Source organism: Anguilla rostrata, chromosome 3 (genome assembly GCF_018555375.3).
Source record: "Anguilla rostrata isolate EN2019 chromosome 3, ASM1855537v3, whole genome shotgun sequence".
NCBI lineage: Eukaryota > Metazoa > Chordata > Actinopteri > Anguilliformes > Anguillidae > Anguilla > Anguilla rostrata.
The window spans coordinates 16,272,320-16,291,056 of NC_057935.1; the positions used below are offsets into that span (position 1 = coordinate 16,272,320).

At 41.5% G+C, this 18,737-nt stretch overlaps 1 protein-coding gene across 1 annotated transcript; it reads left to right on the forward strand.

The window, feature by feature from the left end:
• The first annotated feature begins 627 nt into the window (after window positions 1-627).
• LOC135250317 (melatonin receptor type 1C-like) lies at window positions 628-18,415 on the forward strand. The gene is made up of 2 exons (XM_064326494.1): window positions 628-1,556; window positions 17,088-18,415. Exons 1-2 carry the CDS (start codon window positions 1,358-1,360, stop codon window positions 17,951-17,953), a joined length of 1,065 nt encoding a protein of 354 aa, XP_064182564.1. The 5' UTR covers window positions 628-1,357; the 3' UTR covers window positions 17,954-18,415.
• Window positions 18,416-18,737: the final 322 nt, after the last annotated feature.

An 18,737-nucleotide genomic window follows, 5' to 3' on the forward strand; every position in this document is an offset into this window, starting at 1 on the left:
ACAAACGGTCTAATTGAGATGGAGCTCAGCGCTGAGCTTTCTAGGTGTCGATACATTTTCAGGGTGACTGATATGACATTTTAACTGCACGCTACATAACTTTTATTATGGCAATTTATTTGCCGACCTTATTCACACGCAGTAGGGAACTACCCCTACGAAATAATCACGTGAAATTTGCCTTTTCATATGTGAAAATCACAATTTCATATGTGGATTTAACATTTTCACATGTGAATTAAAATAATGTGAAAAGAAAATGTGACACATGAACTGGACATTTTCACATGTGATTGGCTTTTTTCACATAAAAATATAAATAAAGGCCTATAGTACAGTTACAGTAAATTAGAGGACTATATTATTTGCTGTTTAAAGGAGGTATTTGACCGGTGGAATGCCGACTGTGCTTTCTTTTGTTGTTTTCACACGGAGTTGGTTCATAAAAAATGTAATTCCCAAAATGTAGGCTATGGGCGAGTTAATTGCACCGTAAAATGGAAAGTGCAGAATTATCCCAGTTCAAGTAACAGCGGCGATTGGCTGAGTGGCGCAATGGGCTATTTCCCCCTTTCCAATCAAGGCGTGAGCTGCACAAGTCACAGTCTTGCACGGAGGGCGTTGAGATACTGTGGTTAGTTTTACAAAACAACGACCCGAAAACATAGTCTTGAAGCCTTTTGATAGGTGTCTAAAATGCCGACAAGAACAGGCGGTTCGAATTTCCAGAGCACCACAAAACACCCAAGTGGTTGATATATCGCTGCTTTTTAAGCCGTTGGTGGGCGTGATAGCCTACTCACCGTCTTGGGACCTCCGGTTTGCGTTACCAGCGATTGGACTTTCGTCTGTCGGTTTATCCATCAACTTCTCAAGAAAAAAAAAAAAAAAACACCCCGCACGTTTTCAAGATAGAGGAGACAATACAAGCATTTTTAAATACCTTGTTTTAACCAATCTAATAATCACAACCACCTCACATTGATTTTAATTCATCCGTCAGCAAAGGATTTTACTTCAATGACGGCCACCGTTCCTGTTAAATTGGCTAATTATCTATGTCTGTGGGCACGTTCAAGAAAAGCGGACGAAGACACAGCGGGCGGACGTGCACCCAGACTTAAACAAATAAAATAAGTCGGCAATAATTATTTAACCCTACTTACGAGCAATTAAACATTGGCTAGCCTGGTGTCTAAGCTACTACACGGCAGCAGACTGCTGCTTCCACCCGCAGTCTTCATTAATATGTGTCCATGGCGAAAAGTTTTCGGTATTCGGACTAATTCAGTCAGCTCAATGAATATATTTATATTATCTAAAAAGTTGGTTTTCGCGGGGCGTCGCATTTGTGAATATGGAGTTTGAGGATAACGTCAGCTGCGTTGATTGTCTACCCCACGGTCCGAATGAGAGCAGCTTCACGGCGCAGACCTCGTCCGCTGGTGTGACAACAGCGCTGGCCAGCGTGCTGATATTTACCATCATCGTTGACATACTGGGGAATCTGCTGGTTATTTTGTCAGTGTTTAGAAACAAGAAGCTGAGAAATGCAGGTATGGTGATGACACTTTATAAAACATATTCGCATTGCTCTCTACAATTATAAAAATGTGAAGAGGCTTTGTAACTCATTTCCAGAAAGTTGAATAGCCTACGACTGCGCCATTGAAAATCAATTTAAATAAAATGGGTTTAGGCATAATGGTAAATTAAAACGATCACTGGAGGCAGTTCAGAATCATCGAAGTTTGAATCAAATTGAAGCTTAACTTTACTTGCTATGCATCATTTCTCCTGTCTGTGCATATGTCCAGCAGAAATAATGAGTATAAATTAGATCATGCTCCAAATAGTAGTTGACTTGGGCTGTTCTTCGCGTGAGCATCGGGACTTATTTTGTTCTTTGTTTATACAAATTATTTTGGAAGCGATAACTCTTGAAGTGATGTGTAAGAACTCACATACATTATGACTACAGTGTGCTTTATGATTAAAGATTATGAGTAATGATACATTGTGACTGCCCATATATTGGCTGACATTAACAATCACAGATTCTATAATAATATTACTGTATGCTCATAACATCATGAGTGTTCTCATATCATAGTTGGAGGAAGTCCATTAATGCCTTTAGTTCGAACTAAGACAAAAGTCTGGGGTTTGGTAGGGGGTTCAGTAGCGGTGATTTATCCCGTTTGATGTGAATGGGAACATTCACGGGGCTCTCATGAATAATGCATTCAATTTGCCTGTTGGCTTTGTAATCACAGGTTGACTGAGGCAGAATGCCTGTTGATTTGAGAGATGTCATCCTGTCTCTGCGGGGAATTTCAGTTTCCTAAACAGAGTGGATTGTTGACTTTCATTCCGTCACACCCACCATTGCGCCGATTGAATGATCCGCCCTGCTTTAAACTGCGTGAGCGTTATCTTAAAACCCATAATTTCGTGTGCCTTCCTGACAAATTGAGCCGTTTCTCTACTATTACAACAGTGTGTCTGTGATGCAGGTGAAAAGACAACTATACTATGCGCATGGATATCATAATGAACACCTGTTCCAGGGACAAACTGTAGACATGACTTTGACACATATTTGCATGTGACCAGACAGATTGTCCCTGCTTCTGATGATTAATAGCTACTCCTTATTTTATAGACGACTAAACTGTAATATTCTGCACTAGTGGCATGCATTTTGCGCATGAGCGGGTAAAATCATGAGTTTGGTCTGCCAGAAGCCAAATGTGTTATTTAGTCTCAGCATTCATTTTCTGGAGATCTGAATGTCATGATTCACTCCTCTGGTGGAAAAATGGCAGGTCTGTGTGAGTGGTGGGGTAGTTCCATAATCTTGCAGAAATTGCAAGGCTGTGCATGCAAATAGCTTTAGAATGCTGGACAGGGTGGAAGTGAGGTGGTAGTTATAATGGATGCCCTTTCCTCAATCCCCCATGACTGCACCAGATGAGTGCAGTCAGTGAATTCTTGTGGCTGAGAAATGTTGGTATCCATCGTTTGTAACTAGAGGGTTGTGGGTTTATATCTCACACTGAGCACTGCTACTGTATGCTTGACTAGGTACAGGAAACTGCATACATGGATGATGTTACTGTAAACAATGTAGATTGCCCTCAGTAAAGGCCAGATGAACAGATAATTTAATATTATATGTCTGGTACCCAAAGTTACAGTGTTACCAATGGCAACAGCCATGGCTCAAGATCCACGCAACAGCAGTCTGTCATTACTTAACTGATTGTGAAGGCACATTAGCTGCTCTTAGCTAAAGGGTTCTTTATGTGCTGAACAGAGTTTGTTTTTAAAGGGTTCTACTATGTGCTAAAAAGAGGTTGTTGTTGTCTCAGGAAAGTATTGTATCACATGGTACAAATGTCTGTTTGATGGCTGGCTGAAAGTTTTGTCCTGATTTTATTCACACAATCATGTCTTGTACAAAATGTACTGGGGAGGGAGGGAGCCAACCATGATGTCCCAAAAGAGGGTATTCTGAGTTATGAACAGCATCTTTTCCCAACGTGTTCATTAGTTCATATCAAGCTTTCATGTCAAGTTGCTTCCCTACTATGCATATTTACTTCTCAAGTACACTCAAGTAAATCAAAATTAACAAATAAAAACTGTATTAACAGTTTGTTTGTGGCCACTGGCAGTGTGTACACCACTAGTTCAATGGTGGTGTGGATCAATCGTGCACTCAGCTGATACTCAAACGATCTCCTGTAGGCGGACCGCATACCACATTAAATCAGCTTCAGCTTGGATGACATAATTGAATGTGATGATCTGGCAGTTTAGCAGGGCATAACAGGCGCCGCTTTCATTTAGCAAAGAGATGCAAAGACAAATGATTTCAAAAACCTGGCATTTTGAGAACTTTGGAAGTCGCCATTTTCATTCTTGTGCACTTGACCTATATAATGACCACCGGAGTACAGTGAAACTATTGAATGATTGATCTCCAATGCGTGGGACATAATTAACTGCTACATCGGATATTTCATTCATAATCATTCTGTGCTGTCTTTGTACTCTCAAAATAAATAAAAAATGCTTTGCCCTTAAGCAATTCATTAGCTGAATTAACTGCATCAGTCAACAGTAATTACCATTCTCCTAACTTTACATTCCAGTAGCTTTATTTTTCTTTATGTAGCATGTCATGTGGCCACTGATAGTGTGCACACATGGATAGTTATTCTTCATTCTGTGTGCCCATATCCAGGGAATCCTTATGAAGTACAGATCATTTAACCTGTGCAGACTTTGGGAAGTGCTGGGCTTTTCTTAATGGTGTTAGCAAGTCATACTAGGACTTCATCCAAAGCTGTATGAAATTACAGGGAGACCCACCCAGAGTCTCTATAATGATAAATCAATGTCAGTTTTTTTTCAAGCTGTTTTGCATTACGTGAAGGAGATAAATAACCGAAACTACATCAGTTGTGTTTAAGCAAATGCGAGTTGTCTGCCAATGAAAAGTTCTGTTAACTGAGCCAAGCAAATAAAATATGAGATCAGGCTGAGATATATGATGCCTAAAACTTACTGACTCTACCACCTCACAAGTTAAAATCGCAAACCACCACTGGTTGGAATGGTCCAGCAGATGGATATTTATAATAGATGGATAAGTAGATGGACACTTTATTGTCCTCCTGCCAGGATATTGTTTCCACAGCAGGTACAGGTGACCTGACCGACCCAGGTTCACGTAACTTCAGTAAACACACAGAAATTACAATGTGATCTGCACACATTATGTGAACAAATGGCCTGGTGGGTAATATCTTCCACAGGGTTAGGAGGGACTTTATGGTATAAAATGTAACACAAAAACAGAGTTTTGGCCACCCACCATGTTGTTTTGCTGTTAATGTAAAAATGCTTGCAGTAGGTAGTCTGAGTCTTTAGGATGTAATGTGTATACTTTTATATTTTATTGCAAATAAGTGTCAGGAGCTATCTGGAGGTCACTGTATAGTGCATGGGTACTTATGGGAGTTCCAGAAAGTTCCAGAAAGTTTTTCAAGTCTCCACTATGCTGCTGTGGTATAGACTTCCTACCTCATGATGCAGAGGGAGATTGAGAGCTTAGACAGAGAAGCAACTACATGCATAGTTCTCTTCAGCTGTCTATAATTTGTCTTTAGCTCCTTGGATGTCCAACAGGAGTCTCTGTAATCCATCTATAAATATGCAAAGTTGAGAACTTGGAAAAGTGAGTGCTGCATGCAATTTAAGACCAATTGGTCTGCTGTGAAAAGCTGAGACCCTTGCTAACAATGGGATGGTTTCCAAGTTGGATCACCTTTTCCTCTGCAGCTCATGGTGTGGAGGGGGTGGGAGTTGGGGTGGGGAGTGTTTGTGGAGCGACTTGATTTGTGTCTTACCTCCAGTTTTGCTTTCTGACAAGGAGGCGTTTTCACAACCTGGCTCTTTGTTATAATTACTATTCTCCTTTCTCACAGCTTGAGGAATCTGACATTTTTAAGGTGACGATAGCTAGTTTCAAGGTATGGGTGAAATTGGCTGGCCGGTGACTAGGTTCGGGGGCAGTTGGCTCTGAATTTGTGGGCGATTGGCTTTGGGGTTCAGTTAATCCCTCAGCCCCCCCACATGCCTTCACTTCTGCACTTGTTCCAACCAGTTTTTGTGTGAGTTAAACTCTTCCACCAAATATGGAAATGTAATTTATGTAAAAGGATAGCAGGCAGGTCTTGGCAGACTGACACTGATGAAGTCGAATGTGTTTGCTTCCGAAGCTGATAAAGTTTCAAATTAATCCGGAGTCCTCCAGATATGCCCTGATGGACAGCAGCATGTTTGCTTTCAGCAATCTACAGGACGCACAACATACACACATCAGTGTGGTGCCACGGTTAGACACACACAGGTTTCTGTCTGTTTTACCTTCATATATTATAAATTCAAATAAAGTTCCACCAGTCTTTTTTTCTCAGACCTCACTGAATCAATTTTGTCTGGCTGCCTGGAAACATAAATTTAGACTCCATTTGTTTGGGTGGGGTTGACAACACCTCTTCCGTTTAAAAGCCCTGTTGGCACATTAGGTAATCAAACACGTGGCCTGCATTCTCTCACAGTCACCTCACTGTACATTTCTCACTATCATAAACCGGGGAAGACTGTCATGAATTCAGCTGTTTTGATCTGGCTGCATGACACATGATTAGGCTACATATACAGACAGGTAACCAGGTTCTTTATTTGCATTTACTTTTTTAAAATACTGTATTTATTGTCACAAGTGACAAACCAATATGGACTGGACTGTTCTGCTCAGTAAGATGTTCTTACAATAGGCATCAGGACAAAATCCTCATACCTATGTTCTTTTTTGTTGTTGTCATTTTCACATTTGAAAGTTCTAATCTGGCTGTCAAAGTTTTATACTCATTAACCCAAATAGCAGGTTCAAAAGCCCAAATGATATAATCATAATAGTCTTTAGTATATGAAAAACAGTTTTTGGCTGTTTCTGAGAATTGTATTTTTTAGACACAATACAGATGATATTTATACATTAATTTATTTCAGTCTGAAATTTTACCTGCATGCTGCATTTGTAAAGCTTACAGTGCTGTGAATCTGATCACTTTTTACCACTTCATCTTTGTACTGCTTATGATCCCCCCCCCCCATGTTTTCTCATGGAAATGCCCAAGTTCCTTTCACTTAGACATGAGCCATGAGAAAAGAGGTAAATCTAAGGTTTCTGTCCTCTGACATACAGAACGAATGTCAGTCTAAATGTTCTGCAGTGGTTAATGTCTCCATGGGTGTGCCAGGGTTATGAGATTTACCAGTACTTTTATGACTAAATAATTGTGGACCAAATAAAGAAAAGTATGTTTCTCTGTCGGCAGCCATTGTGGAAAAGTAAATATTTAACCGCATTTTAACGACCTCATCTCATGGAGAGGACGTTGTTCAGGGAGCAGGGGCAGGAGTTTGCTTCACTGGAGCCATTAAACTTGCATGTCTTGCGTAACTATAGAATACAGTTCCTCTGCTGTTCCATGGGTAAATGGTTAAAGAAAACAAATGTCCTCATTTTTTAAAGGTGAAATGACAAGTTTTAAGACTCTGACAAGAGCAACCAGAGTTTCATAAATATGATGATATGCTTTGTATGCAGTCAACCTTGATATATAGTAAGCAGTGTGTCAATGGTACATTTCCTATTCCATATATGGATCTCCATAATATGTATCAGGCTTTGCCAAGGACCCTTTGGGGTCCCTGAACCCCATTTTGCGAATCCTGCTTTAGACTGTTCGGCTGTGGAGGAGTGTGAAGGATATATGTCCTATTCCGGGTTCTCTCTCTCTCTCTCTCTCTCTCTCTCTCTCTCTTTCTCTCTCTCACATGATTCCCATGCTTTGTGAAGATGGCAACATTCCGACAGGCATATGTGCAAATCCTTGCATTTTTGTAATGAGCAATTTTAGTGGAAGTGACCTATACAGTGTAGAAAAGCTTTGTCTTCATTTCATGTGAATGAAATGAATGTCCTGCTTAAGATGGTTGTGATCCTAAGAAGATTGTGATATAGTAAATTGTTCAGTTTTATAGGTGTTCAAATTCCCAATTGAAGAAAATATATTAAGACAGATATTGAGTGAACTATCCTTTTAGAATAAAATGTAAAGAACACTTATGTATATATGTTACTAAATGTCAAAGAGAAGGAACTTGGAATTTACAGATTCAGTCCTGGAAAATTCGCACAGAACTATGAATAGTATGTAAGTATGTATGTATGTATGTATGTATTGTTTACTTATGTTTAATAAAGCAGTAATAACTGCATTATAATTAATAAAAATACATTGCTGGTGTTTTGTCAAACATTTGAAAATGTTAGTAAAAGTATTCTTGATAAGAATCTCTGGACTGAGAATGCTTCAGTGCCACCCCCCCCCCCCCCACTCACCCATTTCCCACCAATTTGGAATAACAAGCCATTTTCAGATGGGCTCACTCTGCATTTCCTCTGAAACATGTGAGAAACTTGCTTGCTAGTTTTCCTGGTAATGAAACAAAATATTGACTGACATTTCTGGAAGATTGGTAAAATCCTGCTTAATTTAAGCAAACTGGATTGTGATTTATTTTGCCTTAGCCATTCAGTGCTTTTTATGAAAACCAAGGTCAGAACGAATGCTCAGCTTGTTTTAAAGTTTTGCTTTATTTTTTAAATCTATTTTGTCCAGCAAAATGGAAGCATCAACTGAACTGAAACAAATACATTAGCCTGCTGCTTCTGAGGTGATTTTATGTTTCCTCTGAATTTAAGAGACCTGGACTGTGCTATTTTTTTTACGCTGTCAGTAGTTTTGGAGAGCTTTGTGTTATAAATATATATTTATTGGTATATGGGGGTACCTTGATGCACTTTATCCTTGATAGCCTTCATGCCCAAGAATGACAGATGACTTTGTTTCATTCTAAACTGAGTTTCACTAGATTATGATCTATAATACCTAAAAATGTTGTCAAAGGGTTTAATTCATCAGGTTGGTTTAAAATCGTTGATCTTTGATACTTTGTAACTGCTGGAAAGATGGAAGCACCTTGTCCATAAACAGATCCTTAAAGTTATTAACTCCTTTCATATATCAGTCATCAAGTATAGGGTCAAAAGAGTGATTTGCAGTATTTGCTAGGAGAGGACAAGCCTGCCAAAATGATTTTAAACCTGAGACCAGATCCTGAGTGAAGAACATAAATGCTAGTAGAGAAAAGGTAGTGCGACAAGCCCTTTCAAAATTTAGCCGTGTTCTATGGGGTGACATAGCTCAGGAGGTAAGAGTGGTTGTCTGGCAGTCGGAGGGTTGTCGGTTTGATCCCCGCCCTGGGCGTGTCGAAGTGTCCCTGAGCAAGACACCTAACCCCTAAATGCTCTGTTGAATGAGAGGCATCAATTGTAAAGCACTTTGGATAAAAGCGCTATATAAATGCAGTCCATTTACCATTCTTGCAGCCACTAGGAGATAAATAAAGGTAAAAGTGCAGCAGTTTCTCCTGATGACCAAGGCCTCTGTAATAATTCCTTTATTATTCTGCATGTTTTGTTTGTTCAATATAAACTTTGATATTACTTTGTCTATGTTTTGGATGAATGTGTGTTTGAATTAGGAATGTCAATGAATAGCCAATGATTGATTATTCTTCATTACACATTCACGTTGATCAAGCTTACTGATTAAAAAGATTAATTTTATTTGGGATCGCCTAACATTCCGCCCCTCTTTCAGAGAAAAGTAATGATTTTAATTATCCACCAGACAGAGCTGTATATTTTAATCTACTGAAAGAGGCTTGGACATATAGGCTACATCTGGGGACTGATGCAGGTGCGGTCAATAACACGTCATCGGCACATAGACGGAACCAGCAAGGTGGGAAACGATCACGCCTTTGTCACTGTTCTGAATAGGGACGCATCATAGATAAAGCCAGCTATCATTGCTACTTTAGTATAATGTTAGCAAATTACACTGATTTGTTGTTCCCTGTAGATCAGCAAAGATATTGGCAAAATAAATCAAATAGGACTCAAGTGCTGTCCTTATGCAGTCACAGACTGGTGTGATCTAACTCAGTGGCCTGAGATATCAATCCTCATTCCCTGATATCTTATATCAAACTGAATCCCCTTGTAAGGCACCACATCAACTGTGTTATGGTCCATGACCATGAAAAGTTTTAGCTATCTGACCATAATCAAACAGTTTCAGTTTGTATGCTTGATTGCAGAAGCAATGTTAACAATGTCATTTTGTGGGTGAGTGCCCTTAGCCATTGCTAGCCAAGTGCATAATGCCACACAGTCACTTTTTTGGAATTTCGAAAATGGCAATGTTTTAAAGATATCACTAAATGTTGTTGTTATTTACAGACCTATAACTGACTGCTTCAATTTTCTTCCTTTGGGGGTTGGACCTGGAGAGTGTATTACATCTTTGTGGCCATTCCCTCTCCTGCTGACTCAATCTATTTCAAGTGCAGATCTTTATCTCTATGTTCCTTTTGCCTTGTCGATGCCCCATTGAAACAATGACCTACCAGTAGGATTAAGTTACAATAAAGTTTTGTAACTGTGTCTTTCATTTATTTTTAGGCTACACACATGAAGACTCACTCTATCCTTGGGCTACATCTGTACTGTTTCAATAGACAACTTCAGTGTATCAGGCAGACGGAAGAAACGCTAAATTCTCAGCACTGCGTGGATTACGGTGCCTTTTTATCTAAATGTAACAGCCACCTAAACATGTACACATCGTTCTGTGCTTTCATAGTGTGATTTTTGAGGTTTATTTGTCAAATGTGTCTTGAATGTGGGTGAAAAGAAACCAATTCATGATGCCTGGAGTCAGGAAATGTACATTGCCTGTGGCATCACTTGCATTTTTATTGGTGAGCGATATGGAATTTTCCTTAACAATTATTCATTATTCACACTTTAACATTAAAGATCATTTATCAAAGGAATTATTTAAAATGTGCATCCCTAATTGGAACACATTGAAATGGGAATAAAATTTTTGGGAGAATGTTCATTTTCATTATACCTCTTTAAAATAGACATAATCACAGAGAAAGACTTAAATACATTACATACATAAATTATCAAATGTACTGATATTTATTTTTAAAATAAATACATGAATTCAATTGAATACAGTTATGCTATACTGAACTGTTCTCTGCAATTTGTAATACATTTCCCATCATGTGTTTGATCCACATTTCATAGACATTGTAGACAGACTTTACCATCAACTGTGGGCGCAATTGGGAACAGCCACATGACCTCTGTAGGGATTCTCTGGTGAATACTGAAACTCCTCCCACATGGCCCCTGGTTGTCCAGAGAGTGCAGGAACTCCAGCTCCACCCCCCCGCCCCCCCGCTTGGCTACGCTTGGCTCTGCTGGGGGACTCTGTTTATCCCTGCCATGCGTCAGCTGACGGTAGCTGGCAGGACCGTGACATGGCTTCGATGGGCCGCTTGCGTAAGACCGAGCGAAGGGGAAGCGTTTATGTGGGGAAACACAGGAGCGACTGTGACATGAATAAAAACCTTCATTCATGCTTCACTGCACTCATGAGTCCCAGCAGACCCCATGCCTTCACACAGTCCCGTCGGTCCGCCCGTCTCACAGATACATCCTCCGCGGCGAATTCCTCCTCAGGTTCCCATCAGTGCTTTAATTGTGTGGTTAAGCAAGAACATTTCTGCTTCAGTACTCCTGAAATGTGGTTCTACTGTAAATTCATAATTAAAAAATAAAATTACAATGGAAAGGTTGACATATGGCTGTAAATGAAATGTTAGACGCGTATACCGGATATTTAAAGTGCTCGTGGAAGCATGGCATGAAAATATCTGCATTGAAGCAGTGACCTGGCTGAGTGTCCTTACAGGTCTGCTGAGGACAGCACCCGGGGCGGGGGGAAGCCATGCCAGAACATTCTGGACAGAAGCATGCTTTAGTGTCCCAGCGGAAAGTGGTGCGTGTTTCACCATCCAGTTTATGCTTTCTCACGTACACACACACACACACACGCACACCCACCGTACGCACGCAAACACACACACACGCACACACACACACACACACACACATACACACACGCACACCACCACCACGCACACCACACACACCACCACACACACACACACACACGCACACCCACTACGCAAAACACACACACACCACAACACACCACCACAACACGCACACCCACTCGCACGCAACACACCAACACACACACACACACACACACACACACACACGCACACACAGCCTCAGAGGCAGACCTTCTGGTGTGCTGAAGTACAGAGTGAGATCCTGCTGACAAATCGCACAGTAAAGCTGTGGGCTCCGAGGCCCATAACCTTTGTTCCCGTGTATGGAACTGCATCATGCTGCTTTCCTCATAAATGTTTAGTGCGTGCGCATGCACGTGTGTGTAGCTATGTGCTACCACAGCTTGACACCAGAGTTAAGTGGTCTTTGTGGCTGAGGGGAGCTAATATAATGCCCAGTCTAATTTGTACATCAATATTTTATAGCGGTTTATAAAAATTTGAAAGTTTTATTTGTCCAAGTCATAGAGCAACCACATAGAGAAGGCTCAGGCCTGGAGCCATGGTTGTAAACTCCAGGAACTGTAAACCAAACTGAACTGCAATTATTCACCCCACTATTGCTTGTATGGTGAGTCTTTGGATGTTAATTTTCCATTTTATATTGTTGGAAAACAGGAATATGCACTTTCACTGGGAATAATGATGAAATGCATGGCGATGTGTGTGTGTGTGGGTGTGTGTGTGGGGGGGGGTGGTCTGAAATAAATCCGAAAGACTCTACAGGCTGGATGAGTCTCAAGGCCGCGCGAGCATGCTGTGTCAGCAGTAACTATGACGAATGAACACTGATGATTAAGATGGGAGAGCACAGTATGACCACAGCCATTTATTTACATTTTTTGTTGACCTTGCAAGAACGCTGTCGATTTGTTGATGTCGATTTGAGGGCCATCACCAACTTTCATTTTCCTAAATAAAAGTTTGGGCTTAGAATGAAACGCAACCAGGTATATAAGCCAGCAGGTGTCCAATCCTACTACACCCCTGTCACTACTAGTAAAACAGAGGAAGGAGAAGGAAGACGTAGAACAAAAAGTACATAGAATGAGATGAGAAGAACGTGATGAAAATGAAGAAACATGTGGGCGAAACATCCAGGACTCTCCCCAGTTTTCCCAGCCGTCCTTAGCGCTGAGGTCACAAATGCATGAGGAGCTGAGGGGAGGAAGTAAACGATGCGGTGGAGAGGATTCTCAGACTCTGGACTGAAGCCACATCCTGGACACGCCGCGGCTCTGAGGGATCCACGCTTGCGTCAGCGTCCTGAGAAACGCTGGAGGTTCGCACACTCAGGGCCTTCAGTTCCACGAGATGAGCGGTCCGGTCGCCTTGCACAAATCAGCTTGCCCTGCCCGAAGCATCGAACTTTCACAACTCTGTGTGCATCAAGAAAAGACTGCCCAACAGCACTGTCATGTTGGGTAGCATTGTGCTATAAACGTGTATTTACTGGTATACATAGTCAGTGGTAGTTCTAAAAGTTGTTCTGGGCCTCTGAACATATCTAGTTCATTATTACATAGCTTTCTAATTCTTTTTGAGAGGTTGTACTGGTTCAAAAGCCTAATTCTGCAACATCTCACATAAACGGTACGTTCGAATGCAAATATCAAAATACAAAGCACTAGGTATAAGTCATGAAAGAAAACTGGAAAAACCTAGGCCTGCTGTTACAAGTATTGATATCAAAATGAGGCCAAGGTACAACAAACAGTATCGGCTGTCTTAGCTCTCACAAAGTGAACAGGCTATATTTGAAAGCAATGCTTGCTAATGTTTCCAAAAATATATATCATGTAACTGGCCCTGTGGCCCTTTGTTGTTTCGTCAGACCATCTGAAAAGAATTTCATTCCTGAGTGACAATGTGGGCCTAGTGGGATGCCCAGTTTCCAGATCAGATGATAGGAAAACAGGGCTTTGCTGTGGTTTGCCTGGCTTATCTTCAGTATCGTTCACAGCTGTCTCCCTCAGGCTCGTCAGTACAGTGGACTGTAATAATAACTGGGTTGTCATGTTGTGGAACCTCAAGCGACACAACAACCATTGCTGCTCCAGCAGGAGAAAGCGAAAGAGAGAAGGAGTGCTCACTACAAAAATGGAAGGATTTGCACATGTGCATGTCGGAATGTTGCCATCTTCACAAAGCATGGGAATCGTGTGTGTGAGAGAGAGAGAGAGAGAGAGAGAGAGAGAGAGAGAGAGCCCTGCATTGAACATACATCCTACACACTCCTCCAGAGCCAAACAGCCTAAAGCAGGGTTTGCAGAATGGGGTTCAGGGACCGCAAAGAGTCCTTGGCAAAGCCTAATATATTTTATGGAGACCAAAATAAAATAGAATCAAAAATGTATCATTTATGAGGTATGGAATTGAGCTATAAAAAGAAAAAAATGTTTGTTTATTAATATCAGAGACAGACTGCTAGCCCTATTGGTGGTGAAGGTATATCAGTAATATGACCACATTTTGGGATCATGGATCGGGAAAATTCTTTTGGGTCAAATTTCAATCAGACATCCAGAGCGATCATTTATATTGTCCAGTCAATATCATACACTGGACCTGTACAACTATTTTAAAAACCAGCTATTTCGGTTCAAAGCTGAGCACCTGGCAACCCTACTACTGACCGTCTTTTTCCACAGCATGCGTTTCATGCCAAGCTCACTCACAGCTACTGTAAATGCTTTCTGCTCCCAGCCATAAAAATCATCGCAATGATAAATCGTTGTCATAAAGATTATGGCGGAAATCCAAGCGCGCAAACCATCTTCTTAATTACCTCCTTACTTCTGTTGTGCAGTTTCCACTGTAGGAGTTCTCTTGCACAAAGAGAATTTCACTCCTGTGGCATCGAGCAGTGCTGAGTGACGCAGCCCTGCAGGTGCACTGAGGTGGCGGTAGGCAGTCACAGTGCCACCCAGGGGTGGAGGTTTTTGGTCGGCTGTCCATCTTACTGTGCAAGGGATTTCTCTTCTTGTTTGTTGGGCAACCGCTGTCAGCCTATTACCTGATGGCTTAAGCAGCGAAGTTCTGGATTGGAACAGTGCAGAGAAGTGTTCTAGTCAGAGACGCATTCTAGTCTGTGGACTCTTGAACTGAATGAGAATGTTGCAGTGGAGGAACAGGCCTAGAAGTACGTTTGGGTGTTCCTAACTAAGGAAACTGATCATTTAAAAAAAATGGAAAACAACCTGTGTTGACTACTTTGAGACTCCATCCTTGTGCCTCTTGGAACTGATTTCAAAATGCAGATCAGAACCACATTGCTGGTTTTGTGACCTCACCATGTAATGCTAATAATCAACAGAAGAAAGAAATCTCTGTAAATAATATTCATATTTAATGTGTTGTTGTTAATATTTCTGATATTTATATTTTATTTATTATCAAAGAGTCTCATAGAGCCATTGATGTGTGATGCACACGGAACACTTCATATGAGCAGAACACTTCATAAGACCTTTCCCCCTCCATCATCTCTTGGTGACCCAGTTCCTTTGAATCCAAATGAACCTGCCCACGTGTGTGAGAACTGATGAAAAAAATGAATGCAAACAAAATGTTTTCCAATGGAAAATATACGTCATTAATTGAGTTTGCCTCAAACACGCTTGTTCTTTGTTTTGCATGCTATATTTAGAGTTTTGGTTAATCTGAACTGAATTACCCTCACCTACGCCCCAAGCCTGCAGCACTCTGATTACGCACCCACGTTGGCGCTGTTGCGGACCTCACCACAACGATTCGGAAAATCCGGCTTGGGAAAGTTGTTTTTGCTTTTTAAGCACAAAGCACGCATTCAATGTCCAGCGTGTATGACAAGCCTTGAGGGCCTGAGTGACCTGATCTCATCGTCTTAGGCTGCTATGTCTGTGCAGTTGGAGGCATTTTAACAGAATCTGACAGGAAGGAGTCTTTGCAGCGATGCTACCACAGGGGGTGGTCCTCCACATGTCTGCATGAGTGCTCAAAGTTTTCTCTTTCATGGTGCTACGCTGCCCAGATTCCTGCCATGACTCCATGTAACATCTCTGGACACCCCCACCAAGTAACCCCCTGTTAGTGGTTGATTTTTATCCAAATGCAGAGTCTGTTCAGCACAAACACACACACACACACACACACAAACAGACACACTGCTTAAAAAACATATTTATTTTACAAACAATGCATCCTCTCCATCAGCCATAAGGCTGCAGTATCAGTGCCAAAGTAATAACAGCTCTGTTAGAGCTTCTTATCTTGTGATGTTGGTAGGTGTTGTCTTATGATTGACCCTTTCGGAGAAAGTCTTGTTCAGAAAAAGGAAAAAAGAAAAAATGAACAACTTGGTCACTGAAAGGCTTCGCAAGTTTTACACTAAATCCCTACCAGGAAAGAAAACGAAATATTATCCCAAGAAAAATAAATTACACACCGCTTGCTTTTAGAAATACAGCCCAGTGGTTTATAATGGGAATGATATCTGTGTCACTCCCTATGTATATGAACTAAACCATCCCTGCCCTCAAAGTCTTTGCAAATGGAACTGAGCTCACTGACAGCTTGAACTGTAGTGATAAATGGATTTAATCCATTGCATCAAAATATATTCCAGAATCACATTAATACATTTAGGGACTCAGCTGGTAATCGGATCTGATTTGATACCCATAATCCCTGAGTGCATTGAGAGCTTTATACCTCCCAGTCCTGCTGGCTAGAAAGCTCAGCCCTGTATCACTTTGTGCTTTAGACGTTAGTAAAACTCCTGGCAGGACATGGATGCACATCAAAATACCCTCCTAAAATCCAGCAATTCATTTTTGTCCCCTGTAAAGGACATGATTCTGGTCTTGACCTCAAGAATCATATGTGCTATTATATCCTGGGTACACTACAAGGGGCATTCAATAAAAATAAAACAAATTTTCATTGCAACATGTGTCTGTTATCCAAGATACTTGTAGTATGTCAATACTCGATACTCAAATCAAACTGTGCCAGAACAGACTATGGGGGGGGGGGTCGTAGCCAAGCGTAGGGGGGTTTTGGTTTCAACGCCCAAAAATCCAATGCATTAAGTGCCTGCAATGAATTCTTCCATGGTGTTATAAAACTTCAGTTTTTTATTCTTCTTGCCACTACAGCCCATATAGAGAGAATTGTTCATAACAATTCTTAATATAACACAGTAGGTCAGATTAATACATTTTTGACAAATATTCCACGTTCAGTGGCTTTGCATTTAGAATTGGATTTTCGGTTGGGCATAAATTGGTTGCAGATGAAAAAAAGCCTTTATTCTGTTATTTTAAATACATGGCTTATTAGCCTCCTGAGTGGCCTGCTCACTCACGCTCATATGTACCCTCCCCTCTCCACAGGGAACATCTTTGTGATCAGCCTGTCGGTGGCGGACCTGGTGGTGGCGGTGTACCCCTACCCCCTGGTGCTCACCGCCATATTCCACAACGACTGGACCATGGGAGACACCCACTGCCAGATCAGCGGCTTCATCATGGGGCTAAGCGTCATCGGCTCCATCTTCAACATCACCGCCATCGCCATCAACCGCTACTGCTACATCTGCCACAGCCTGCAGTACGACCGGCTCTACAGCATCCGCAACACCTGCTGCTACCTGTGCCTCACCTGGGCCCTGACCGCCATCGCCACCGTGCCCAACTTCTTCGTGGGCTCCCTGCAATACGACCCGCGGGTCTTCTCCTGCACCTTCGCGCAGACGGTCAGCTCGTACTACACCATCGCCGTGGTGCTCGTCCACTTCCTCATCCCGCTGCTGGTGGTGTCCTTCTGCTACCTGCGCATCTGGGTTTTGGTGATCCAGGTAAAGCATCGGGTCAAGCCGGACGGCAAGCAGAAGGTCAAGCCCGGCGACCTGCGCAACTTCCTGACCATGTTTGTGGTGTTTGTCTTGTTCGCAGTTTGCTGGGCGCCGCTCAACTTTATCGGCCTGGCGGTGGCCATCGACCCGCTGAGGGTGGCTCCCCTCATCCCCGAGTGGCTCTTCGTCACCAGCTACTTCATGGCCTACTTCAACAGTTGCCTCAACGCCGTTGTCTACGGGCTGCTCAACCAAAACTTTCGCAAGGAGTACAAGCGGATCGTCCTGAGCCTGTGTGCCCCCCGCCTGCTCTTCCTGGACACGTCCAAGTGCGGGACGGAGGGGCTGAAGAGCAAGCCGTCGCCCGCGGTGACCAACAACAACCTGGCGGAAATAAATTTGTGAACTCAACAAAATCTAATCAGACAGAGGACATTCTGCATCGCTGTTTGCTTTATCTGGCCACATTATAACCAATGTGTACATTTTCTACAGAAAAAAGACTTTTGTGGATGGAGATGGGAGATCTCGACAGAGCCTTCTTACTATATGATGATCGTTTACCTGTCTTTGCATTTGGAAGAAGAAGCCAATTTTGGATTACTTGTTTTTGGCATTTTTAAAAAATCTCTCCAAAAGGGTATTTTTTCATAAATGTTTCTGGTTATTAAAATATAATATATTTACATGTATTTTTGTGATATGATCATGCAAAGGAGAACATTGAGAGTGAATTCTTTTGCATGAATTTACTTCCAGAAATAAATATCTTGCATTTAATTTTCTGTATTTACAATTCGATGCCGGTGTGGCTGCTTGGTTATGTCACATCAGCATTTAATATCCAGCTGATTGGCTTCATGTCAGAAAAAAACAATAAAAGTGAAGGATCTCTTTGGGTTTCTGAGAGATTGGTTCCATTTCATGAATAACATACATCCATTATGAGTCAATCACTGCTACCAAGGAAACCACAAATCCCTCCCAACAGAATGGGGAACTGTATGTTTTAACTAAACTCAATTTTCAAATGAAGTGAAACTATTTTATATACCCATTCAGTTTTTTATTTATATGTAAATACCCACCCATTATTTATTTACTTACATCATGTTATGGAAGGCTTCACAATAGCAAGATTATATTGTCGGTGCAAAGAATGCTGCAGATGTGAATGCAATGTTGACAA